The sequence below is a fragment of the Dendropsophus ebraccatus genome, chromosome 11 (assembly GCF_027789765.1).
Source record: "Dendropsophus ebraccatus isolate aDenEbr1 chromosome 11, aDenEbr1.pat, whole genome shotgun sequence".
In the NCBI taxonomy this organism is placed as follows: Eukaryota; Metazoa; Chordata; class Amphibia; order Anura; family Hylidae; genus Dendropsophus; species Dendropsophus ebraccatus.
In genome coordinates this window covers 54,786,188-54,813,853 of record NC_091464.1, presented here as the reverse complement: position 1 = coordinate 54,813,853, position 27,666 = coordinate 54,786,188, and the positions used below count along the sequence as shown (strand labels likewise).

The 27,666-nt window shown below is 41.0% G+C and overlaps 1 protein-coding gene across 1 annotated transcript in view; it reads left to right on the top strand.

Annotated features, from left to right (window-relative positions):
* Window positions 1-27,666, top strand: part of DPH1 (diphthamide biosynthesis 1) — a 232,758-nt gene that overhangs the window by 16,395 nt on the left and 188,697 nt on the right. The window contains exons 2-3 of the mRNA XM_069945373.1: window positions 4,065-4,217; window positions 11,516-11,579. Coding sequence (XP_069801474.1) covers window positions 4,065-4,217; window positions 11,516-11,579 — 217 coding nt within the window. The remainder of the gene's footprint in view (window positions 1-4,064; window positions 4,218-11,515; window positions 11,580-27,666) is intronic.

Genomic DNA, 27,666 nt, shown 5'->3' with positions numbered 1-27,666 from the left:
TATTGTAACAACACGCCTTTGTACATGGAGCCATGTACTATACCGGTACCAATTTAGTCCCCTAACCTGCTGGCAAGGAGATAATCCGTCCAGGCTCTCATAGTAGCACAGTATTTATAGTGTGCTCAGTATAATTGTTAATTCCTTCAGTAATTCTATGCACCTCTCTAAGTTGGTTATTGATCTACCTATCTGAGCCGAATGAAGAATACCGTAGAATGTAAAAGGAGTTACCGGCAGGGTTCGGAAAGAAACCTTAAGAAATTTCTCCTCTCGTAGCTATTCTGTGGAACTCATTACAGCTGGATTTTGTGTAAAGAAATCGTAATATATTAATGGCGCTAAGAGGATTAACCATATTCTTGGAAGGTAAGTACATAAATGGATGTTTAGCAAGGCGGATGGAAACTCTTCGCTGAGCCTACAAGTGTTGAAAAACAGGCAGGTAATGACTACGTCTCTCGTATCCCCCCCCCTTCCCTTTCCCCTAGTGAAATGAAAGCCGTCCATGGTTTCCCTACGGGAGGGAAGGGGTTAATTAATTAGGATTTTGAGCTTTTAATTGGAGCTTAGCGAGTCCCGCCTGACAGCTGTCTGTCCCCCTCCCAACTAAATTCATTTGTTTAAATTCATTTTGTACAATAGTGAAATTAATTATGCAGATTTCCTTTTGGAGGTAATGTTGTTTTGCAGCTCCAATATTAGTTTGTTGCAATTGTGCTCTGGGGGTCTCTGCATATTGTGAACGATATTATCAGGCATTGGGCCTCTCTCATTTCAGGTTATTGACAGTTTCTGAGACGAGAGGAACATAATTATTAAGCATTTGTTGTATTGGGGAGGAGGCCGGCAACGCAATGAAAAATAAAAAAGACAATATCCGCGTACTGAGCTGCTCTCTTTCCCTCCTTTTTTCATCTAATTGTTCTCCCATGTGAATGATGTTGGATATATTTTTTTTTCTTTGTTACTGAATGGACTGTTCACAAAGATCTTTTTTTTTGAGCTGCTTACATTTTAATTGCAATTCACGAAGATATTGCATTACAAATAATAAACTTATTGGTGGTGGGTGTCTGGATATGGGGGATGGCAGATTGTAGGGTTGATTCCAACCACGGCTGTGGTGTTAAAATGGCACAGTGGTCTTCTGGATATAAATCCGCTGACAGTCATGTTAGAATTAGAAAAAACATACTAAAAAATCTAATATCAGTAATTTGTAAATTTTGCATTACTCAGATGTCTTAAAGGTCTCATCAGAAAATGACCTATATTTTTGTAGTTTGTTTTTTAAGTTTAAACATTTTTTTATGAATTTTTTTGCCATTTTTTAATTTTATTTTACTGCCTGAAATATATAATTATCCAGAAATCTTGAATTTTTCACTGTGATCAGTAAGTCACATAATAAGCTGACACTTCATGTTCTGTAGAGAAAACTTAATAGTAGTATAGGGCAAGACCCGGCACTCACCAACATTGTTTATTCATTCATTCATTCAGTGAAGCATAAATGCAATAGATTCATGGAGTACACGATTCGACTAACAAGCCTTTATCAGCTTCATGGAGCTGATGAAGGCTTATTGGCGGAAATTATTATTCCATGTATGTATTGCCTTTGTGCTTTACTGAATTAATATATAAACATCCACAAACGTTGGTGAGTGCCAGGTGTCTCTCTATACTACTATTCAGACTTCTCTACCTTGTGCATCACAGCTCCACAGAGTGCTATCCCTCTCTTATAAACTGAAGAGAAAACTTATCAGGAGTCTCCTTCTTATCTCTCTACAGAAAAGATTGAAGTGAAATATGACACCAGTTTGTAGGTAAGATAAGAACAGGTCATTCACGACAGATGATGGTCATAGCTCCCATTTTCTTCCTTATGCTTTAAATTTTATCTCCTAAATGATGTTAAAAGTAACTCTGGCAGGATGGCTGCCTCAATAATAATTAACTGAAATAAAAGAAATTCACAATCAGAAAATAGAAGACATTTATAAGAAGGATGATTCTGTATCTGTCTCTCATCACAAAAAATAAAAATTCCTTTAACTTACGTAACTAACTTTGACCTTAGAAACAAGACCCCCCCCCCCTCCCCCAACTTTGTTTTTCGACAGTCATAACTTTCTTTTCTATTTTTCATTTAGTGTAGCCTGGGCATTAGTCGTCATTTTTGAAGGAGCCATTTTCTTACTTTCACATTTTTTGGCAATGATAAAATAGAAAGGATAATAAAATTAGTGATGCCAATGTTGCAAGATGTATAATATTTTTTAATGTAATATTTTATGCTGGCATTTTGGGATACATACATACGTAATACTTTGCTCGAAAAAATATAGCGAACACTTAAGCAACACAATATAACTCCATGTAAATCAAACTTCTGTGAAATCAAACTGTCCTTTTAGGAAGCAACACTGATTGACAATCGATTTCACACACTGTTGTGCAAATGGAATAAACAACAGGTGGAAATTATTGGCTATTAGAAAGACACACTCAATAAAGGAGTGGTTCTGCAGGTGGGGACCACGGGCCACTTCTCAGTACCTATGCTTTCTAGCTGATGTTTTGATCACTTTTGAATGTTGTAGTGCTTTCACACTTATGGTAGCATGAGACGGACTCTACAACCCACACAAGTGGCTCAGGTAGTGCAACTCATCCAGGATGACACATCAATACGAGCTGTGGCAAGAAGGTTTGCTGTGTCCACAGATGGGTGGGGTTCTCAGCAGCCAGCCCCCGACTGATATGCACTTCTGACATGTCAGAAGTTTTTAAAAACAGTAGTTACCCTTAAAGGTCCCTATACAGCTTATACTTCTGTTGGCCGTAAACCGTATAGTTTGGCCATCAGTATAAAGTATATGGGGCTCTCCCAATCAACGACCGACAGATAATGTTGGGGGAGATAGGGATAAGGCATAATGAAAAATAACCACCTAATCGTTTTTTGCAGTCAGAGCTCTCCGTGCCGCGACTTAACCCTCCCTTCCTTATAGAGAACATTCAGGTGTATTGAGAGGACGGGGCCTGACAGAAGAGAAAACTGACGGCCGAACAAACATCAGTTATCAAAAGTGTATGGGGACCTTTACAAAATGAACTGTCCTCGGTTTAGATCAATTATACTTTGCATAGTGTATAAACTTTCTTAGATGCCACAGTACCCCATAATAGAGGGGGCCATTATTCTTAGTTCTATCCACAATCTTATTGCTGCTTCATCTTTTCATAGCTGGAATCTACATGTGAGCAGTCAACCCAGTGTAACTTGCCGATGTCAACTGCTTTGTTGAAATGTTTTGTGACAGATCGGTTCTGCTGAGGTATAACCTCGGGAATATTACCAGCATGAAGAGCTGTCCTGTTGGAAGCACAAAAATCAAGAAAAAAATAAGACTGCATTCAGTGGCGCTACTAGCATGTCAGGTTATACGGTGTCAATAAATGACATGTACACTTTACTTAAGCCTGGCGCCCATTAAATCCTGTCTTGGTTTGTATTGATTTTTGTTTCTGCGAAACCTTTTGGCTTGGAGGAAGAATATTGGAGCAGTGGGCTGACAATCTTTGTTTGATTGATACAATAGAGCTGTGTTTATCATGGCACAACAATAATGTGTGCACTATTTATAGCCTGTGCACCTACAGGCAACTTCCTTTAAATTAAGTTGCTGTTAATGGGAAGGCAAAGCTGTTGGTTTGCACCAAGCTACTGAGTTTGATGGCCCCAATGGACTACCTATATGAATAAGGATTTTCAAGGTGTACCTCATGTGACCCTTTTCTTGCATTTTCTGACTCCCCCCCCCCCCCACCCCCCCCCCCCCTCCTGGATTCTTTTAAGTCATGTTAACTTTTGTTGGAATACATTCTTATCGCACAGCAGATAATAGCTTTTTAGTTGCAAGCAGTGTTATTGCTTCTTTTCATAATTGTGTGATGTGGTTTGGTTATGCTGTATACAAATCCAAGAATAAAACAAGTGTAGAACCAAACAAAATGTTCCACAAATGTAACTCTATCTAATTTGTCTTCAGGTCGCACACCGGTTCGTCGGGTTGCTAACCAAATCCCTGATGAAATCTCTAAGAATGCCTTACTCTTGGAAGCCATCACTGTGCTGCCTCAAAACTACAACTTTGAAATTCCCAAGACTATATGGAGGATTCAACAAGTTGCAGCCAAAAGGGGTACGTGTACCTTAGAGGGTGTATCTAATTGTTAAAGTTGTTTTTCTGCCAGAAAAAATATAAGAATTTCAAGAATATTCACAAAAATATTTATTAGAGTAACAGGACTGAAAAGATGTTAAGGTAAACAAGTTACAGGAGATATTCCCCCTCGTACTACATAAGATATGCTTTGCTCAGCCATGATATTAAATGGTTATTCCCATCTGATTGTGAATAACATGCTGATTGGTGGGTGTCCGACTGCTGTGAGTGTGCGCTCAGAAATGAATGGTGCGCAGTGTGGGCTCCATTCATTCTCTTTGAGGCCAGCAAATATTCACAAGATCAACTTTTTTTTAACCCATTCACGTCATTCACCAATTCAACCATAGGTCTTTCCTGCTGTCGATGCCCCAAGGCGTTGTAATGTGTATATATAAATTCCTAACATCAAGGGAACTTTAATGTGTCCGGCACCGTCTTGTGTGAGCAGCTCCGCACATTGAAGTGCCAGCAGCCAATACAATGATGGACAGCAGCAATCATCTCTTCGGCGACTCTCGTTTAAGATTCTCAAAATACAGGACTAGCTAGATATCCCTCAGGGAAGGGACCAACCAAGGGGTGGCTCTTGTAGGAAAACCACCATATTAAGTGGCCCAAAGTTTTTTTCTTTGGCTGGTCTCCATGAGATCAGTGATCTATTTCTCTACTAGGCATTGCTCCGACCTAACCAGAATAGTTCTCCACACTGATGAGGGGCAACACCCCGAAACAGCTGTCTGTGGATGGATACCTGGCCTTGGTTTTGTCATTACATTGACTTATAAGGCCACTTAATATGGGGGTTTTGGTGGTTTCCCCACAGGAACCACCCCTTGACTGGGCCCTTCCCAGAGGGATATCTGGCTAGTTCTGTGTTTTTCGAGACTCTTCAATGAGGCTCCACAGGATCTTTTTTGCCTGGTTGTATTTTTGAGGAAGCAATGCACTTAGGATTTCACTGTATTGACCACTTCAACCGTCGGCCGACAGTGTTATCTCAAGCTGGTCTCCTGAGATCAGTGATCTGTTTCCCATTTGGTATCCTAGTGTGTGGAATTGAGCTGACACTGTTAGAGCAAGAAGTCACATAGATCTGTCTGTGCTTCAAAAATGTAAAAAAATAAACCTGCAAAGTTTCCATGAGGCTTTCCAAAGCCCCTTAAGTTTTAAGGGCTGCAATGTCTTCTTGCTCCCCTTCTAATTCATGCAATACAGTGGTACTTCCATTCTCGAATAATTGGTTCTGGAAGGCTGTTCCAGAACCATGTAAATTTCTTTAATTGGTTTTTACACTACATGGGTCAGATACAGAGCACCCGTGCTCCAGCGCTGGTGGCCCTCTGCATTACAGCCACCAGCTCCTGGCTCATCCCTTCCCGGTCTGCCCCAGCTCCTGGCACCCCTCTCCAGGCTCTTGACTCATTCGCCAGTCGGTTTGAATTTCGCACTGGATCAGTGGCCGGCAACTGGTTTAGGAGCCTGGAGAATGGTGCCAGGAGCTGGGGCAGGCCGGCGGGGGTGATCCCCACAGCTTAGGGAGTCTGCAGAGGTGGCAGGAAGAAGCAAGAGCCTTCGGTTGTAATGCGGAGGGCCATCAGCGCTGAGAGCACAGTCTCCGGTGGCCTAGAGAAGGGTGGCAAAGCTGCTCCTGGACGGATGGAGGAGTTTAATGCGCTGGGAGAAGAGGGAGCCAGCAGCTGCTAGGTGAGCAGTGCGGGGGACCAGCAGCGCAGGGGATTCCCGTCATTATGACTGGAATCCCTGCTCTGTGGTCCCCGCAGCAGAGAGTAAAAGGCATGCTCCTGCTTTTCTCAGCTATGGGGGAACACCCTGTAAAGAAGTGGGAATTCCCCATCATGAGGATGGGAAAACTCTACTCCTGTGGTCTTGGTGTTCTCAAACACCTCAATAACTTTCCGCTAAACAATAGTTCAGCTGACAGTTATCTCCCCTGACTTTGTTCGGATACCGAATAAAACTTCGGGGGAAAATTTTGTAAGAATACAGAGATGTTCGGGACTGTATATGGAAGCAGGGCTCAGTACTGGAAGCTCGTAATCAAGCAGGGATAGCGGTGGGAGGGGGAGTGAGGAGGCATTACAGTCCTCAGCAGATCAGGAGCTTGGGCATGTCTCTTTGACACTATGCATCATAGAATAAAAGCATTTTTCTGTATAGATACCATGATACCATGTGTTTCCTTGCCCTAACAGCTATCTAACAGTGTCAGCAGTTGAGAACCTGAATTACAGCTGACAGATGCCCTTTAGTTATGCTGGCTGTGATAGAAAGGTCCCAGATTGCTCTGCAGGGGCCGCATAGTCGCCTAGTCCACAATATTAGGCGCTAAGTCTTATTGTATATGGCTGATCGGTGTATAATTCTGTTGGCCATTTATCATTTTAGCGCAGTAGTTTGTTCTTCATGTGCAGTATCTTTGTGAACGCTATTAATAATTCTTACTTTTTCTTGATTGTTACTAAGGCAACTTGTACTTTAGGGTTAGTGGCTTTGGAATTTCAGCAGCAGAGACATAACACAAAAAGCTAAATTATACACATTGACTTTCTGTAATAGCCACCTCTTAAGAGGGGTATTTGTGACTAAATAGCTGGAAGTCTCTGGAAGAGTGAAAAAAATAAAGGAAAATGTATTTTCACGCAGTGCGAATTAATTCTAATGTCACATAAAAGTTGACAGGAAATTGACAATATATTATGCTGGTATTGAAACTATATTAGCATCCATATATATATTAAATTGAATAAACTGCAAGCCTTACTAGTATTAAATAAACCATACAACCTGACACATTGAAAGTGCAGTTTAATCTGTAGGCTTCATGTTATGGAGCAGAAAGAACTGAGCAGATTGATGTACTGTGTGTGTGTGTGTGTCTATATATATATATATATATATATATATATATATATGTATATAATTAATTTTTTTTTGTGGGATAAGATTCAGTACAACTATTCATCTAAACGTATGTTGGTTATGAGCTTAAAGTGTCACTGTCATTGGTCTAGGTCTAAGTGTTCAGACCCGTACCGATTGGGAGATAGAGCCGGGAGAAAACCACACTAAGGGCGGTCCTCTCCTGGCTCTGTGTTACGTGATCAGTCGGACTAGTAATGGAGCTCTACGGAGCCCGACTGATAAGTCCGGCTGATCACGTGACACAAAGTTGGGAGAGGACCCCCCTTATCTCGGTCATCTCCCAATCGGTATGGGTCTGAACACTCAGACCCGGACTGATTGAAAACTTTTGACATGTCTCTTATGACATGTCAAAAGTTTTGTGAAACGACAGCGACACTTTAAGTCGAACAGGAAGTCATATTTAGTGATTGACAGTCAACTTTATACGGAGAGGGAATGATGTCCTGAATTGGGACCACCCACTGGACTTCTAAGCACAGAATAAGCAGAAGGTTAAATAAATAAGCTGTAAATTGTACTAAATTGTTTCCCACAAACAATGTATATCAATCAGCACATCTTTGCCTGCTCTATAACATGATGCGCACATATTGAACTGCATTGTCGGCATGACTGGTTCCCTTTAAAGTAAATCTCCACCCTTTTAAAGGATAGCTGTCACTTATATATTACTTACACATACTGTCCTCAGTGCTTTTATAGATGTTTTAAAGTGTTTTATGGTCATTATCTTATGATTCTACAGTGTAAAAGGACTTCCATTGCCACTCATGTCACATACTAATTAGCTGTATCCCGTCACTGAGGAGTAGTTACAATCCGTCTGCCCTCTTCTTTTCCAGATCGGCTCGATTGTCATCCCTGAATGTACGAATATTATTAAAAGCTAAATAATAATGATCTATAGCGCTGTGGTTGGTACAGGGATATTCGGTTGTAAAGCAATGATTGTAAAGCGATAGTAAAATGTATCTTATAAAGGAAGAAACAGTGATAAAGGGTTGACTATAATGAATACAAAATCACAATCAGGTGAATACTTGGTGTGTAGCTCCGTTATGATCTCAAATAGCGGTATGCTGTTATCACACGTAGTACTACTAAAGTATTCCAATGAACTTAGTGGCAATGTCCTACCTGTGTTTCACAATAAGTTCCTTCTACGTTGGTCATACTGTAAAGTTCATCTTGCAAGGTGTAAATAAGGAAGAATCCTTGCTGTCGGGGTTGGGAGCGAGCCCCGGCCGGCGGCTCTGCTGCTACCAAAACACCCGGCACGGTAGAGTAAGTTCAAAGGAGTCCACGTTTGGGTGACGTCACTCTAGTGGATACGGAGACTTTTTACTGAGCACAGGTAAAGAAACAGTACAAGAATCTAGGCTTTTATAATCACCACTAACAATACTGACTTTTAAAGGGATTATCCAAAGTTAGAACACATAGCTGCATCACACTTGTTCTCAGGTTGTATGTGGTAACTAAATGAGCGATCCTCAAGCATGCCCGAGTCGATCCTAACCCGAACGTTCGGGTTAGGATCGACTCGAGCATGCTTGAGGATCGCTCATTTAGTTACCACATACAACCTGAGAACAAGTGTGATGCAGCTATGTGTTCTAACTTTGGATAATCCCTTTAAAAGTCAGTATTGTTAGTGGTGATTATAAAAGCCTAGATTCTTGTACTGTTTCTTTACCTGTGCTCAGTAAAAAGTCTCCGTATCCACTAGAGTGACGTCACCCAAACGTGGACTCCTTTGAACTTACTCTACCGTGCCGGGTGTTTTGGTAGCAGCAGAGCCGCCGGCCGGGGCTCGCTCCCAACCCCGACAGCAAGGATTCTTCCTTATTTACACCTTGCAAGATGAACTTTACAGTATGACCAACGTAGAAGGAACTTATTGTGAAACACAGGTAGGACATTGCCACTAAGTTCATTGGAATACTTTAGTAGTACTACGTGTGATAACAGCATACCGCTATTTGAGATTATAACGGAGCTACACACCAAGCATTCACCTGATTGTGATTTTGTATTCATTATAGTCAACCCTTTATCACTGTTTCTTCCTTTATAAGCTATTTTACTATCGCTTTACAATCATTGCTTTACAACCGAATATCCCTGTACCAACCACAGCGCTATAGATCATTATTATTTATTTTATTTGTCATATATTAATACAGAGGATTCGGAACCCTCTAGATCTATATAGCGGCATAGTGGCAAGGTACCTGCAGTGCAGCGCCGCACAGTGTGAACTAGTAGGGAACACACATTTACTGTTTTAATCTCATTATTAAAAGCTTGCGACTTCTGGCATCATCCACCTCTCAGCAGGAGTGGGTCTGGGCTATACTATAATACTATAATAGTGTCATTGTCAAAGTCTTGTAAAAGTTGTTTTCATTTCTTGGAGGCGTATGAAATAAGACAGTCTAGAGTCTAATTCTTCATTCATACCTTCTTGGGAGGCTCTAGTAAATGCTTCTTTGAAGTTTTTAAAAGCATCTATGATTGAGGCCCCAAACAGACACTCCAGTGAACTTGTCTTGCATAGGCTTGATTTTTTAATTTTTTTTTGTTTAGTGTAATAGCACATGCACAATGTTGGCTGATGGCAGTCCTTCAACATAAAAGATCACAATGTGTGCAGTTATGGCCGCTGACTTCAAATGGTGGCCCGAATGGTCTAAGGATCATTTGGATGGCCCAGCCCGCTATTTCCTACTCACTGTCTGTGAGCGGGGAACGAGAGGGAAGCGGGCGCTGAGCTGACAGGTCGCCGTTTGCTTCCCCCAGATTCTCTGTTTGGGCCTCCGTTGTAGATTCCATTTAACACTGGACACCAAGAAATCCCAACAAACTCCAGTAGCACTTCAAGTGCTTGTTAACAAACTAGAATTTGACATGCACATATCTACATCCAAACCAATATTCCATTATTCTATTTTATATAATTATTTTTTATTTTATTTTTTTTAAAGAAAACAATTGTCTGCACAGAGCTCACATGATAACTTTTCAACCAACACTAGGGGGGGAAGGAGGATTCTATATACTGTTCCATTGAACTCAATGATAAAACAGTATCTTGTGGCTTCACCACCTAAATATTTCCATTACAGTACACAGTTGGAGCCCTATAGGAGAATTTTAACAGATGAAGGGGTTAACAGAACTCTATGTCAGATTCTTTTATAGGACCATGTAAGTGTAAGTTGGATCCATATTTATTCTAGAGAAGCCTATTCTCCAGCCTGTGGCTTTCAAGGTGCTGCAAAATGACAGCTCCCATCATGCCCTGAAAGCCACGGGGTGCACAAGTTGTAACCTAGCTGGAGAGCCAAAGGTTGGGGAACATTGCTCTAGAGAAATTATACTGAATGCCATAGGAGCAGATAAAAGAGTAGCAGTGTGTGAGTTGACGAAAGTCACACATTACATGATTATGTATAGATAGATGTTAAGGAACACGATGTCTCCATTCTCAGACAGCGCAGGGCATCTGCTCAAAGATACTCAGATTAGAGACTATATATTATTTCACTGTAACAATAGAAGCAGGCCTGTTCTATAGTTTTGTGATGGATCATAACATTGTGAAGAGCCGCTGGGTGCACATTGTACCGTAACAAGCAGGTAGCAATTATTTGTGATGGTTCGGTTGTTGGGACACCAGGAGAGGTAGAACAAGGTACATGAATGATGGTGAATCATCCTGGATATTTTGATCGCTATGCCATTCTGTGTTCCAATGCTTTGAGTGCATCTAATCCCATTAGGTCCACGAGGCTGTAAATGTCCTGTGTCCGTTTCCTCTTCCCCTCTAATCATTTCCTATCCTACTTCTCTTCTCTGCTGGCCCCTGATGCAATGCTATATTTGTCTATACAATCACCTGTTTTATTTGCGCTCTATAGCCGTCTGGCTTTCTCTCTGTTCACAGTCAGGCTCTTTTTTTTGGGGCCATTTGTAATTCTAAAGCTTATCTCTTTCCCTCTTGCTTTAGATGTTTCTCATCCTTTATTTTTCTTCCTCTCGAACATTACGTCTCCCACGCCGACTATATGTTTTCTCAAGTGTCTGTCTCTTGTATGTGCTCAAGATCTCCAAATGTCACATTTGCATGCTTCCTACTGGACGCTAATCCCGTTATTTATCTTGCCTCGCTATTATTTGGATAATGTTTTGTGTAATAGATACCTTTTCAGACCCACGTTGCAAGTGTTTCTGTGGCTGTAAATCATCAGTGCAGGGGAGGACACTGTATTTTAAGTTCATTTCGATTTTGGCACCTATTTCACTCACATTTTCCCTTTCAGTTGCTTTACAGATGCCGGAAGGGTTGCTGATGTTTGCCTGCACTATCGCAGATATCATAGAGAGGTGAGGATCCGGAAGACAGAACAATTATTTATTGGTTTTGTTCTTCTGAAATCTTTTTGCTACATAGAAAATGTGATTTAATTTAAAGGGCACCTGTCTAAGGTAAAGAATATTTTAGTTCTTTGTTTTGCACAAAAAAGGGAGAATGTGTCTCTTGTTTTGTATTCATTGCTAATATAAGTTCTAATATTAGAACAAAAGAATATGTTTATTAGCATATACTGTACAATTGAAAGGAGGTTCTGCTGGTACCCTCTAGCCTGGATACAAGAAGAGATATGCTTGGTATGCTTTTCCCATATAGCATCCTGTGGCACACATTCTCACAAATGTTGCTCAGGGCCTGTAGATCCTGCACCGTTGTAAGTAAGCTGGCATCCCACCCTGTTTCATACATGCCTGATCTGGTGATTGGGGAGACTAAGCAAGTGTTGCAGTCTAGGGGGGGGGCCTTTCCTGGGAAAGTATGGTTGAACATTATCCTGCTGAAAAATGCCCATTGGGAGTCCTGCCATGAGGAAACACGTGGATGCCCGATGTCCTGACCATATCATTAAGCTGTTTAGTGTCCCTCATACCACTACTGGGGGGGGCCTGACTGTCATATGCGTTGACTCCTCAGATCATCACACCAGCTAGTCTGTAGCAGTCCAGGTTTCTTGTTCACGACACCACCATAAACGCAGACAATGGTGGCTGACTGTCAGTGGTGGTATGTGTAATGAGTGGCGTGACACCTAATTTCATTCTTTTAAGGATGTGGAAATGGACAGGTAGACACAGAGGTGTGTAATAAAGGTGCCTGGCTGTGGATGTGTCTCACAGGGTCGTCAGAAACTTATCCAGAACATACAGCAAGAGGCAGTGTGAAGATAGTCTAAGGCTGGGTTCACATATATAAATTGCATCAGGATCTGTTTATTTTTATTTTTTTTGTGTATGGAAAAATGATGATGCAATTGATGGTGCAAATACCTTAGTTGCCATCAGGCATTTTTTTTTAATCAATTGCAGAGATAAGAGAACCTCGATCATGCTCAAGTCCATCCTAACCCGATCGTTCGGCATTTGATTAGTGGTGGCTGCTGAAGTTGGATAAAGCTCTAAGGTTGTCTGGAAAACATGGATACAGCCAATGACTATATCCATGTTTTCCACATAGCCTTATGGCTTTATCCAACTTCAGCAGCCACCGGTAATCATGAACTCTAACATGCTTGAGGTTCGCTCATCTCTAATCCATTGTTTACTTATTAGTTTTTTGGCAAAAACAACATAGACTAAAATAGGTGGGATTACCAGAGCTACAATAACTGAGCACTTGATGGTCACTGCTAAGGAACTGTGGCACGGCTTAAAGTAGCCATTACAAGGTGCTGAAAATAAAAGCAAAAAAGGACATAAAGATTAAAGTCCAACAACGGAACCATGTAGCGAACACTGAGTATTCAATCAAAGCCAAAAAGGCAAAGACTGGGTCAATAAAGAAGTCAGCAAGTACAACAGGTTAACTAACGTGACAATACTAAACAACACGTAGACTCTGGGGGAAGAGCAGGGAAAAACAAAAGGGGGTAAAAGAGGAAACAGGATCAAGAAACACAGTTCACTGGTTAGACAGTAGCAGGTACTCCATAAAAAACGTGCCAAGGGGATTATATTCTCTGTAAGGTTTCTACACAAAAGTCTTGTTGGGCAGAGAGGTACTTCATCTGCCTGGTTTCTTGTATCTGATTAGTGAGCTCCACGGCTGTCGGAATAGACCTTCACTTCCAGTAACTAGCTAAAAGACATTTCGCCACCCTGGGCAGGTGGAGAAGTAGCCTGGTTGCATATTTCCATAGACCCTTAGGTGGTACATTCAAGAGATGTACAAGTGGGTCGAGTGGAAGAACTTGACTTAGTACTGCGGCCACCAACCCCTGAAAGCCCTCTAAGTAGGGCTTCAGGTTGGGGGCAGTCCCAGAAAATGTGAGGAAGGGAACCCACCCCCGAGAGGCATCTTCAGCACACCAGGGTCGTCACTGGGTAGAGGCAGTGTAAAAGGTCCGGGGTATGATATGATAATTTTTTTATTGGTTCTCCCGGTAGGTAACACAAGAGGACGACTTGGCCGCTTGGGACAAAATAATTTCCCAGAGTTTCAGTGGAATAGTGTGATGCAGAAATCCCTCCCACCTCTCCATGTAAACCTCTCCATGTGTTTTTTTTTACCAGACCAGTTACAGAGTTGGTAGTAAAATACAGCTTCCTTCTCTGGCTTCCAAATCAGTCCACTACTTCATCTGATACATTACATGTCAGGAAAACACCTTTTGACAACAATGAGAATGATTCTTGCATTTTCCTCTGGTGTTTTACTACTACACAGAGAAACCCTTAGCCAGACTGCCTCTAGGTTGTGCCTTGATACTAGTTAAAATATTTGAGGGTGCTGTGAGGCCAGATCTAGGAGCTTCCCTTTTTAGCTATGTTGGACCACGGTTCCCCCAAATGGAAACTCCTTTTCATCTTGAGTATATTTGTAAGAGAACGCGTGTCTTGCATTCTGTTTGGCTTTTCAGTGCGACATAAATAATTTGTGCTGTGCTCTCCTGAACCACCAGCACTACGCTGAGAGTATAGCCTTGCGCCTGCTAGTTGGCTGTTAATGCACCAGTGCTCTGTGCTATTGCGGCATGGTTAATGTGCACACTTAGTGCTTCTGAGCGCGCTGTGCTTATATTATGTCTCTCAGTCAACAATAAAATTAGCTCGATTACTTTTAAACGCTGGGATAGGCAGAAGCGCATTGAAAATTAAAATGTCTATCGGCATCATCCCTGAAAGTTTGGTCATGGAAATGAGAAGACTTTCATTTAAACCGTTGTGCTTATCACGCTGTTCCTGGATAAGAACTTCACTACAACTTCTAAAATGCCAGGTAACTAAAAGATTATGTGTGATGGACTATATACCACCAGGCTTGGGCAGCCATTTACTGTCAGATGTTTTCCTGACATGGATGATGGGTTGGCATTAAAGGGGTATTCCAACATATTTTAAAATGAACGGGTGTTCATCCTTCGGCCAATAGTTGTTGAAGGTGTGTAGGCATCTATACCTGACCCTTTTCTTCCGAACATCTTTTGTTGCAGGGGGAGTGAAAAAGACCCCACTTTAGATTGTTGGCCAATCATGCCAAAAACTGATTGCTAACATATATCTAATAGATATGGGGGGGCCTTAAGGCTTTAGACATTTTCAAGCCCCATAAGTAGGAAATACTATCCTATACTATTAATACACACACACACACACACACACACACACACACACACACTGGGGCTGAAAATAATTTCTCTATTGTGGACATCAGTAAGGACCCTGCTCCAAATCCCCTCCACCCCTCATTATATAACTGTTCTTACGTCTAATTGACATTTTAGTATCTATGTTGTATACCGAACTAATGGAAACAGTCTGTCATGGCGGTGTGTCTCTCCTCTTCGGACTGGGGATGGTATCTGCTTTGTCCTCTAATTGGGATCTTTCAATTAGATGCTAGTGGTTGTGGTCTGAGACAGAAGAATTAGTGGTTGTTCCTTGATTGACTGTAAAATGGTTCTTCTTCCTCTTTCTCTCTTTCTTTATCTCAGTCCTGTACTGATGTGGAGGTAGCTGCAGCCAAGCACTTAATGTCAGAAGGAGTTATGTCTTTGTAATGGATCTCGCTATATATGATGTTTACTTTTCCTTCAGACATGGGCCGCTGTTTGTTACAAGAGGAGCCTGTGGGGGCCGGCATAAACCCTGGTGGAAGGTGCAGGAGATATTTCATTGTCTCATTTTCAGCCAACAATTTCTTTATACTTTTTAGACTTCTGTAGTTTGTTGTATATTCTTTAACTTTTTTAGCTAGAATTCCTCCTCAATGCTATTAACGGCTCTCAGTACAGAATGGGAGAGTGCTTTGTAGTGGAAATGAGGAGCAAATGTGTATGGAAATGTAAAAGGTATATGGTCTTATAGGTCATGCATAGTTTCCTCCATACAGAAGGACACTTCCCCTCTGATTTTACCTGTTTGAGGCAGCAAGGAACTCAAAACCATTTTCTAAAGATGGGTAATTCTTCCTTTCGGAGGAGATTCTGGTTTGGTTAAGTATCCCCAATCATATCTCAAGTCTCTTAAAAAGAGTCAAGTGACTTGCAAGGATGCTACTTACAATAGGTGTCACTAGAGAGCCATCCTGTCTTCCTTTTGGAGGTGTATAGTAGCGTAAAATCGTTAAAAATCTCGTTAAATTATCTGACACAGTAACCATTGATGGAATATGAGTGCAATGGTTAACTTTGCTCTCACTAGTTAGTTTTTAGACATCATCCAAGGTTTCTGTTGTGTCTCTCTAATGCTTATCTTACTTGTCTCCTGGATATTTTAAAACTTAGGAACCAATTGGGAAGTGTCTTTTAGATGGTTTATAACTTTAGACATATATCACTTGGGAGTGGAGGATCTGTATTGTCCACCAGACCACAAGAGGCTGGTCTGCGTTTGCTTAAATCTAAATAGGGGTTTGGGGGTGTAGCAATGATAAAAATAGGTACAGGTCTCATTAAGCGATCAATGATTTCTCATTCATCGTTTAATTGTTAACTGCTGTTCAACCGAACGATTATCGCTTCGTTCCGAACGATTTAACGCCAGGACATCTGTATGGCTTGTTGTGGGTAACGTCGGAGATTGAGTTGACCACATTCTGGCCTTGCATTTCTGGGTAGAATTTCTCCTTTACAAGTTTGATAACTTTTGACAAAGAATTTATAGCAGCGCAGGTACATTTTTATTCCTGAAGCTGTTAGAGCTTTCAGCGCTGTGGCAAGGACAAGGTTAATGACACCATTCATTCCTATGTGTGGTAAACATACATTAAGATGACTGTACCTAAGTTACATTTGCCCTTCTGTTGAATCACTGCAACACAGCAGAGAGGAAAAACTACGTGTAATGTTAATTCCTTGTTTGTTACATTTAAATGCTCATGTCTTCATTGTTGGCTTACTCTGTCTTGTGTTTAATGGCTTGAGGCCTCTGAGCATCGGAGACAAACGTCTTGGTGACGTCATGGTGCACGTATGAACTTAATCCCACAGCTAAAGGTGGAAACACAATTAATGCTCATTATATTAAATCCCATCAATACCATAGTCAGCCGACATATACTTCTGTTTGGTGGAGTGGAATATTATTATTTTCAGTGTTAATAGGAATAAGGGTGTGTCCATTGCTGTGGCCTTCTGTGATCCGCTATCAATGTAGGGGAGGATGGTCCAGAAGTCCCTCTAATTTTAATGGAGTCGAAAACAAGTGACATGTAGCTGAAGTCAATGGGATGTAAAAATCTGGCCCCTAAACATAAAAGTATGAAAAAGTCAGTAGTTTCAGAGATAAGAGGATATATACCAACTTTTGTATCCATGGAATATTCTAATGGACTTTTAAAATACATTGCGTATAAAGGTCAACATTCCTTAAAAGAAATAGTGACTATATACTTTAAAGGGAACCGATGACTTAAAAAACGCCTGTAACGCTATGGGAATGTGCTGTAGCAGCACCCAGCACACTTCCCAAACCTGCTTCTACACCCCCCATCCCTGGAATCTACAGCCCGAAAACTTACTTTACAAACTTGGCGCCCTGTATGTAAATTGCCCCACAAGTAGTCACAGTGGGCGGTGAGCTGCGGCAATTAGTCACTGTCCCCTGGGCGTTCCGGAGCAGTAATCATGCCCTCTGCATAATTATGGCAACGTCACCGAGAGGCGCGCTGTCACTAAGTCAGCACGCCTACGTTCCTGCTGTGCCGCTCATGCGCAGTACAGCGGCTCCGGTCTGCACCGTACTGCGCAGGTGCAGAAAGCCTCAAACTCATTGCTGGAGATGCAGCAATGAGTTTGAGGCTATTTAGGGACAGCGCGCCTCTCGGTGATGACGCCATAATTATGCAGGCTAATCATACCCAGGGGGGCGTGATTACTGCTCGAAAAGCCCAGGGGACCGTGACTACTTGCCGCAGCTCACCGCCCACCGTGACTACTTGGGGGCAATTTACATACAGGGCGCCAAGTTTGTAAAGTAAGTTTTCGGGCTGTACATTCCAGGGACGGGGGGTGTAGAAGCATGTTTGGGAAGTGTGCTGGGTGCTGCTACAGCACATTCCCATAGCGTTACAGGCGTTTTTTAAGTGACTGGTTCCCTTAAAGGCTATTATTTGTTTGTACATGACAATTGCGTCCTGTACCATGTTTCCTTGTAGCTTAAAAGAACAGAAAGAGCAACCCACAGGTGCAAGCGCTTACCGTATATACTCCCCCCGGTGTTCACATGATAAACACCTGCTCTGTAGATATTAAAAAATGAGGATCTTGGCAAACTATTTAATCAAACAGAGTTTACCATGTTACCACATTACAGAGTGTACCATGTCACCACGTTAAGGTGTCCTCAGAGACATGGGGGAAGATTTGTCAAAGGGTGTAAAATTTAGACTGGTGCAAACTGGCCACAGCAGCTAATCACAGCTCCTCTTTTCTTTTACCAGAGCTGGAAGCTGAGCTGTGATTGGTTGCTGTGGGCAGTTTACACCAGTCTAAAATTTACACCCTTTGATAAATCTCCCCCTCAGTCCCTACTCTCGCATTCTCACACTAGCAATGGCCTCTCCTGGGCTGAATAAGCCTACAACTGAGTTGATAGGATCCAAATAATCTCTTTTTATAGCACCCTTGGGACATGGGTGGAGTGCAAGCCAACAGGAGGCAGCCACACCCCCCACATTCAACAGAAAAAAAAGTTGTAGCTAGGGTGCAGTTTTCTTTATAGGCCCTCATTTTGTTGTCTATAAACATAATGGTGGCATTGCCAAAGATATCTAGTTTCATCTGAACACAGAACCTTTTCCCCAGAAGCATTGTGGTTTGTCTGTGTATGGGTGGGTTCAGACTGAGGAATTCTCGCGGAAAATGTCAGCGGAATTCCATCAGCTGTCTGCCCGCACATCTGGGCGCCTTTCCGCCAGCCCCATAGACACCATTCTATGGTCCAGCGTATTCTGCTATACACTGAAAGAAGTGTCATGTCACTTCTTTCAGCGGATAGCGGAATGCTCCGGCCCATAGAATGGTGTCTATGGAGCCGGCGGAAAAGCGCGTGCCCGTGTGGGTGGACAGCTGATGGAATTCCGCGGACATTTTCCGCGAGAATTCCTCAGTCTCAACCCACCCTAACATTTGTAATGTTTCAGTCGCTTTGTTTTTTATGCCATTCATTATACAATGGGGTCCTCCCTAGCCTTTGCCTTCAGCATATGGTATAGGCTGAAGCCATCATCTCCAGCTCAGCCTTAGGTTCCTTGTTTGTTCAAACGTTTTTTTTTTTAACCAAGTTTCCGAATGTTCTCTCGTAAACATGATGCCAAGGTCTTTGGAGACAGACTTGCACCCTTAAGGCTGGATTCACCATATTTGCCACAAGGCTTTTATTAGTTAATATACTGCAGCCAGATGTTAGCAGGGATTCAATAGGGAAATTATGTTTCAGGTCTCTTTCTTACTTTTTTAGTCTCAGGGGCAGTTTTTCAAAAAGACTTCTATAGGTGGAAAAAATGCCTTGTATACATGATGCATTGATTTCCCGCCAATTCTTCAACAAAAATCCTGATCCCCAAAAAATGCCCACTCAAAAACACCTGATATACATTGAAAAAAACACCATTTTAAGCACCATTGCCATTATTCATGGGTGATTATGAAAATCCTGTAAACACAAACAAAGTGGGGACAGGGCAGGATACTTCCTATTTAATTACAGGTAAGTCTGATTTTGTCCTTTATTTCAAACTGAACACTGGGGCTATTAATCATATCCTGGCATTATTTTCAGTGTGGTATCATATTTAACTGCCAAGTTTTTATGTGTGATTATTATCGAGTAATTTAACACCTTTTTTAAGGAGGTATTTAGACTTGCACTTAATGTTCAGAGTGCCAATAAACTAAGTTTGTCTGACCTCAGGGACCCCAATAAAATTGATAATAAAAACTACATAATATTTATAATAAAAAGTTAATATCTCAAAGTGGACTATCGCTGGACATATAATTAAATGTCAGGAGAATACAGATGTGCGCTTTATGTCTCTTTGCAGCACAAACACTGTACACCCTCCTTGCCCTTCTCCTGGATCCTGACAAACTAAAATCATGGTGCATGTTGGAAAAAAATCTCACTTGTGCCACTTCCTTTTAATCTAACTGCGCTGTATCTCCCAGGCTGCTCAACCAGCTTTATGCCTCCTGAGAATTCTGGAAAATGCTGCAGTGCCCAGGATTCCTCCTTTTACGCTTTTCTCTGCAGTAATGGATTTTCATGCATTATACCTTTTGAACACTACAGGTTTTTCGTTTTGTTAGAGAAAAAAAATAATGGGTTATATTATAAATGACTGCATTGAAATATCATCCTACACTGGTTTCTACATAACCGCAGCCCACTTGCTTTGGTTAGGAATACATCCTTAACTAGCCCCTTATGGCAAGCATAGTACGTGCTGTAATACCTGTTCTTCTCTGCAGTAGAAGAAGATAGACGTCTCTGATCTGTGCTGTAGACTATATTTATACACCGTATATTATCAGACCCAGTTGTCTGTATAACATGAAACAAGGATATATACTTTGGTCAGCCATAACATTAAAAAAAATTGTAAAAAAAAAGGGTTGGGTCTCTATTGACCATGGCGTTTAAGGATAGAAATGGTCAGGATCGGTGTCATATCTGGTCCACCATTCCTTTGCAGTGGGAGCTCACCAATCAATTGCTGCTGGACTCCCTGAGGGATTGTGTATTACAACATCTACATTTACGAGTTTGCCTTAGGTAAAGGCATTATGTGACTGAGATGTATGTCATGGTGCAACTGGATTAGGGCCGTATTAAATGGGGCGATTATCGTTTAAAAAATCGTTTGATCGTTTGGATTAAAATGATAACCACTTCTTATATTCACAGGCAACGATTAAATGACAAACGAAAATTGTTTGATTGTTTAATAAAATCTGGACCTATTTTCATCATTGATCGCTCACAAATTGTTCAAACATCCTTTGGTGTAATAACACGTCCTTCGGACGTTCTTTGGTCTGTCAGACAAAAAAGGCTGATCACAGGGACGACCCTAAGTAACGATCATCGTCCTGTGTAATAAGGTGAGCGATTTTAAGATCAAAGCGGTCATTTGAGAGCATTTATCGTTAATCGCCAAAAAATCGTCCAGTGTAATACCACCCTTAATGTCATTTCATGCCACTTCAGTGTGAGGGGATTTATATAATTTTTTTTGGCTTTTAAAACCCAATAGCTTTTTTAAAAAGATGAATAACGTAAGTTTCCACTCTTTAATGTCAAGTGAAAAAAAATGGACAAGCCTGAGGATCTCAGCGAATTTGACAAGGGCCATATTGTACTTGACTGTTGGATCAGAGGGTGTCGAGAACATCCAGTCTGGTAGTTTGGTTCAGGTTTGCATTGAGTAACACCTATCAGTAGTGCTCCACGGAAGGACATCCAGTTGATTTGTGACTGTGTTGGGTGCCCAAGGCTCATTGTGTCTAGTGGGGAACCAAGACTAGACTGTTTCCTAATCTCAGTGGCCTTTTTTAGAAGGATAATGCCACTAGCTTACTATGTATCCATCAAGCCCTGAGCAAGCCACATTAATCCAATATATCTACTGAGTCTTAAGAGCTTTGCAATTATTAATCCTTTATTAGATCCACATCTTGATCAGCACATCGACTTTTCCATCATAGCTTTATTTTGCTGGTTACTGAGATTACCACAATTCCAAATATGTGTGTATTATAAAGAGGCCAGGGGTCCTGGATGCTACTCTCCCATGGATAGCCTTCCCACCCAAATGCATATGTATCCAATTGGGCACTGGGATACCACAGAACTCCTCTTAGGGGTTACGCAGAGCTTTGCCTGTGGTACTATTTCTTTGTTTTTGAGCCAGATACAGGATTTTTAAAAAGTGGGAAAAGTAAAGGAAGGGCTTCTAATCTGTCTACTGTATGGATCCACTTCTGGCTTTGGCTGATAAAACTACAATGACATTTTTCCAACAAACTGAGCTAAAACCCCCTTTGAAGGTTTCTTCCTCAATCCATCAACTGATTGCATTAACTATTCTCTTCGAATTCAGGGATTCTTTCTTCTTGTCCAAGCGGGGTAGAAGGAAGGATGGTAGTGAGTGTTCTCCCACATGACTGCTAATAAAAGCCCTATGATTGACAGTTCTGATTGATAGGGGGAATAAAACATACTGTGAAGATCAGTGATTTTTTTTTTTAATTGTGGAAGGAAAGAAGACTAAAGTTGGGAGAATCTGATCCAACCTTTCTCGACTTTGGGGATTATCTGTATTCACCATCTGTCTGTCTGCATTGTAAGCTCGGATATAACACATTAAAGTCCATTCCCTTTTGATTTTCTTGCTGACATGACATAAAGGGGGAAAAAAAATAAAAAAACTAATATATATATATATATATATATATATATATATATATATACATATATACACACACACACTGTATATAATAGAATTTTTTTTCCTTTTCACCCCTTTTTTTTTTTTTAAACCTGGTTTTTGCCCTGCTCTTTATCAATGGTCATGTCACTATAGACTGTGTATAATTGCCATTTAAGAACCTTGGAAAGATTGCTAACATTCTCTGTAGAACCTACATTGGTGAGCATCCATTTTTTTTTCAGTATTTTTAACAACTTTCCAGAAAGGGACAGGTCAAGGACGTCTAGGTCGGGGTGATTGGTCTTCATGTCAGGGAAACATACGGAGTGGAGTGTATGTACTACTGATTTTCTACACTCACTTTACAGAATTCTTAATGACAATAAAATGAGTCCTTCACGTTGCTTACCTTGGCACCATATGAATAATTAATCATCAGGCCTAATGATTTACTCTTTTCTACTGTTGAATGTGTATGTGGCCAAGTCTATTTCCAGCAAGGCAATAGTATATGGTTTATGAAAGCCTGTCCAATATACGGGAGACACGAGGCTGCAATTGGTGATCACATTGGCAGTAGCAGTAAATTGTGCTCACCTTCAGTAGGAGCAGACTGCATATCTCACTTCATTCTCCACACCATAGATCATCCCATACTTTGTACCATATTAGCCAGTAAATTCAGAATTATAAGAAGACACTGCTATCAATAAATAAAAAATAGGAGGAATACAGTGACTTTTAATAGATAACCAAATAGGACCATAAAGAAGCGGCTCAGTGCGGTTCTATTAAATGTATTTACACTTGTATGAGCCGTGTGTGTATAGCCGACAACAATATATGGTCTAGATCTTACTGAGACTACAATTGACTTCAGTAAAACCTACATATTAAAGGATACCACCCGGGGGGGAAATAGACGTCACAGCTGAAATATCTTACCTTAAAGGCACATGCCATATTCCCGTTACAATTTCTGTTGTCTTGAAAAACTTGTAGGTATTTAACTCCTATCCCTGTCCGTATACATATAAACAGTTTTCAAAGTATTATGAATTCACAGAAGATTTCTATGACCCCTCAGTAACAGAGCATAATCAGGACATTTTGTCCCCAGGGTTTAGCTGTGCAGCTTCAGGCTTTGGGCCTGTGATTTGAACTGATGATATCTAAGCATAGCATTATTGTCCCAGTCATTGGGAAAAATGTTTGACATATCACAGAGACATGACAAAAGTTTTGATCATTTGGAGTTGTGGTCTTTAGACTCCCATAGAACATTAGAAGAATCTGGGAGAAGCACTAGGGTTAGCGCTTCTCTCCCCATCTCGCTGCATGAGATTCTATAGTAAGTGTTTGGGGCTCTTCTCCTGCAGTAAAGCACCACATGCTTCTCCTGGTTCATTTTAGGATCAGCGGGGGCCAAACACCCAAAATACCAGCTGATCACAATGTTTTTTTTTCTCTAATTACAGGGAAACATGTTTTAGAATATATTGAGAGGCCTCATCGGTCTCTTGTAATACCCCAGATGGAGTGAGTAACATCAGGACCCAATAGGAAATGGACAGGAGCAATTGACAGCAATTGATATATTCCATGTTCCAGGTGGTAAGGCAGGGTAAAAATGCCATGACGTGCTGGCAACAATGTGAAAACTAAGGACAGCGTAGCTATTGTCTCTAGTTTATATGTTATAGTGCTTTGGTAATAACATGTGAACTGGGCAGGTTAGAGTCGCTTTTGGAAAAACTGCTTCCCTAGCTGTGCCTAGAGGGCGCCTTACTGGTTTAAGAAGCACTGGACTAGATTAAGAGGTCTCAGCTTTGGACAGTTCCTACCTTGAAAAAACAATGATTACAATGTATTCCCTGCTTGGACCCCCAGCAATCAGACACAATCAGTGGAAAAACATGGTAGTAAGTGTTCAGATTCTCTACAGCGCCACTCCAGGGGAAAGTAAAGGTATGACCGCTCATGTGTCCATTCCTAATTGGATGCCAGAGCTGATAATCATAGTTATATTAATCTTTATTTAAAAAAAAAAAAAAAAAAAAAAGTTTTTTTTTTTTTTTTTTTACAAAGGTACCTCAAATATTATACAATGTAATGAACCAACCCCATTAAATCTATGCCATAGAGATACGGGAGGAAAAACTGGTAGTCCTAGTTGAGAGAATGTGCCTTGAAGCTCCCTGCACCTAACAGGAAGACGCATGAGCCACACAAATAAATTCTTGAAAAGCTCTATCACAAAGTTTATTGAAGACAAAAACTATATTGTTACATACATATATTTACTTAGTAAAATATGGAGGCAGGACAAAACACACAGCAAGAGAAGAGGAACTGCACGGCATCTGAATAAGAACCTATCCTATACACATTCTAGCCAATGAGATTCATATTAACAAGACGTAATAGCTTGGTGCAGCAATAAAAATACTCAGAGGCAGAGAACATGCCCCACATACTCCAGCAGTAATCATAAAACCAAAGAAAAATTCAGAGGCATGGATAGCAATCCAGATAGATTATCCCAATAATGGCAAATGCAAATTACATCAGGGGAAGATCTCTAGACATAGCTAAACATGCAGCATGTAGAAAATGTTAGAAGGAAAATAAAGCTGGAGATGGACAAGTGGTTATTTTAAAGTGCAGAAAACGCCGTGCAGTAATCTTACCCAAGGAACACCCCAACGCACGTTTCAGGTCTGTATGTATGTAACAATATATTTTTTTGTCTTCAATAAACTTTGTGATAGAACTTTTCAAGAAATTATTTGTGTGGCTCATGCGTTTGTCTTTTGGGGTTAAAATCTGATTGTTGCCTATTGTATTTATTTTGTATAATTGAAAAAATTCAATAAAAGAATAAATCATAAAAACAAATCTGCTGTGGTAACACATTTTGGAGCTATATTGTTTAGGGGTCAGTTAGCAGAGGTTTTGGTGAACCTAACAAGAAGAGCCCACCCCCTGGACAGTTGCTGCGGGAGTAAAGGGGCATTCACACTATCCGTAATTACGACCTGTGCGCGGACAATGTGCTACGGACCAGGAGCTCTAAAACTGTTTACGTTTTCATGCTACTGTACTGACACAATGACAGTACACAGTAGCCTGGAGATTTAAAATTTCAGAGCTCCTGGCATCATCATGAATCATGATGCCAGTAGCTCCGAACTCCATTCCACTCCATTGTCCATATTTCTGCACAAAACGTATGACGGTCCCCTAAGCCCAAGACACTGGGTATTATTACTCTACGCTTCCTGACCTCTGTATAGGCCGCCTGTCAACAGCTTGTGGCTCAGGGCTGCAGATGTCCCACCTTTAAGAGGTCAGTCTTAAATGCACGTTATATTTATATCTAGTAAAAACTATGACATTACTCTCTACATGCACCCAAAGTTTCGAGGACAGGTAGATGTGTCAGTGTGGGTTGTTCTATTACCCATGCATAATCAGCCACAGTAATATTTCTTATTTTATCCATGAAAGTTTAGAAGTGTCTAAAAGTTATTTGAAATTCTGAATAGCATATAAAAGCACAAGAGCTGTAGTTTACTCCAGAACTCACTTATTCAGCATGACAGTGGTGCTATTGTTCTCAAAGATGGGTTTTCATGCCTAATTACTGTACAAAGCTGATGTCCTGGCTAGCAGAACTCCGACAGCATGCTTGCATTATGAAAGAAGAGTAATAATGTTATTACTGGTATACCCCCCACCCCCAGGAAAGTAGTCTATCCAAATTTCACCTTTATCAGTATAAGGATACCTAGTATACCGTATCGGGAGCGTTCTGCATTTGCTCGGCCTGCAAGACAGTTTTTGCTTCTGCCAATAGTGTCAAAAAGTAACATAGTCTGGAATAGGAGAGGTTGTTACATGGTCACAACGTGGGTTTTCCACTAAAGTCAGTGATGTCATTTAGCTAGTACAGTATATAATATACCCCAAATGAGGCACCCAAACTTATTCAGACTAGATCCCTTATTTTAATGCAGATCCCATACAATACCCTAAAACTAATTCGAACCCTGAATTGCAGGCCTAAAATTAATTCAGACCCCCAACAGCCCCTAAAATAAACATAGATCCCATAACAGACCCTCAGCAATGAGGACAATGCAAGAAATTAGGTATATTAATGGGACACTCAGTATTACGAAAACCAGACATCAGTGCTGGCGCGGCCTAAGGTTAAAGTTCATCTGAGGCTGTGTCAGAGCAGAGTTCTGGATTTTATGATGCACCTTTAGTATACATTTGATTTGTTTCTGACACTAAAGTTCTCTAATCATGAGCTGCAGACCACCAGTATGGGCCCAATCCATTGGAGTTTCTCTAGGCATTACAGGATGTTGTGCTCCAAGCACAATATTGACAGGTGAGCGTGTTTTGTTACGCAAGACAGATATGATACACAACTAAGGTTCTCCACAGGGACACACTAATGTTTTTAGCAAGGGTATCAATAGCTTTTAAAACCAACAAAAAGTAAAAAAAAAAAAAAAGTTAAAAAAGTTAATTTATTAAGTGTCCAAAACAACCAATTCCAACTTAGTTTTCATAGCTAAGTAGCAACATAGAAGATTGTCAGCAGAAAAGGACCCACCTGGTCCACCTAGTTATTAATATCAGATTTACATTCAGTTACTATAGATTTACCTTCCACATCTGCTGAAAGTTTGTTCCAAGCATCTACTACTCTTTCAGTAAAGTAATATTTTCTCATGTTGCTTCTGATTTTTCCCCCAACTAGCCTCAGACTGTGTCCTCTTGTTCTTGAGTTCAGTTTCATAATAAAAACTAGAGATGAGCGAACCTCGAGCATGCTCAAGTCCATCCGAACCCGATCGTTCGGCATTTGATTAGCGGTGGCTGCTGAAGTTGGATAAAGCCCTAAGGCTATGTGGAAATCATGGATATAGTCATTGGCTGTATCCATGTTTTCCAGACAACCTTAGAGCTTTATCCAAGTTCAGCAGCCCCAGCTAATCAAATGCCGAACGTTCGGGTTCGGATCGACTCGAACCCGGTTCGCTCATGTCTAATAAAAACACTTCCCTCCTGAACCTTATTTAGTCCTTTAACATATCTAAAGGTTTTAATCAAGCCCCCTCTTTCCCTTCTTTCCCTCAGATGTATACAGGTTTAGATTCCTAGTTGTCATCTGAAAAGAAGAATGCATAAAGGAGCATTCTGGAATTTTAAAAAAAGAAATTTGCCCTCCTGCCCCATACCAGCCTCCCCCAACCCCCTGGGGCTGTCTATTTTGTTGTGTGCTTAAAGTACATTTACTTAACATGAAAATATTACATGTGAGAAGATAAGCAGTAGGAACACTGATAGACAGGACTGACAGTCGGTAGACTAGTTTTGCTTACACTTAAGTAGCGAAACTTGCGGCAATTGGGTCGTTGCTACTATTATTTTTTAATTTCTTTTCTTAAAGGGGTACTCTTGGCTGGGGGGCTTTTCTGCCTATGGCCT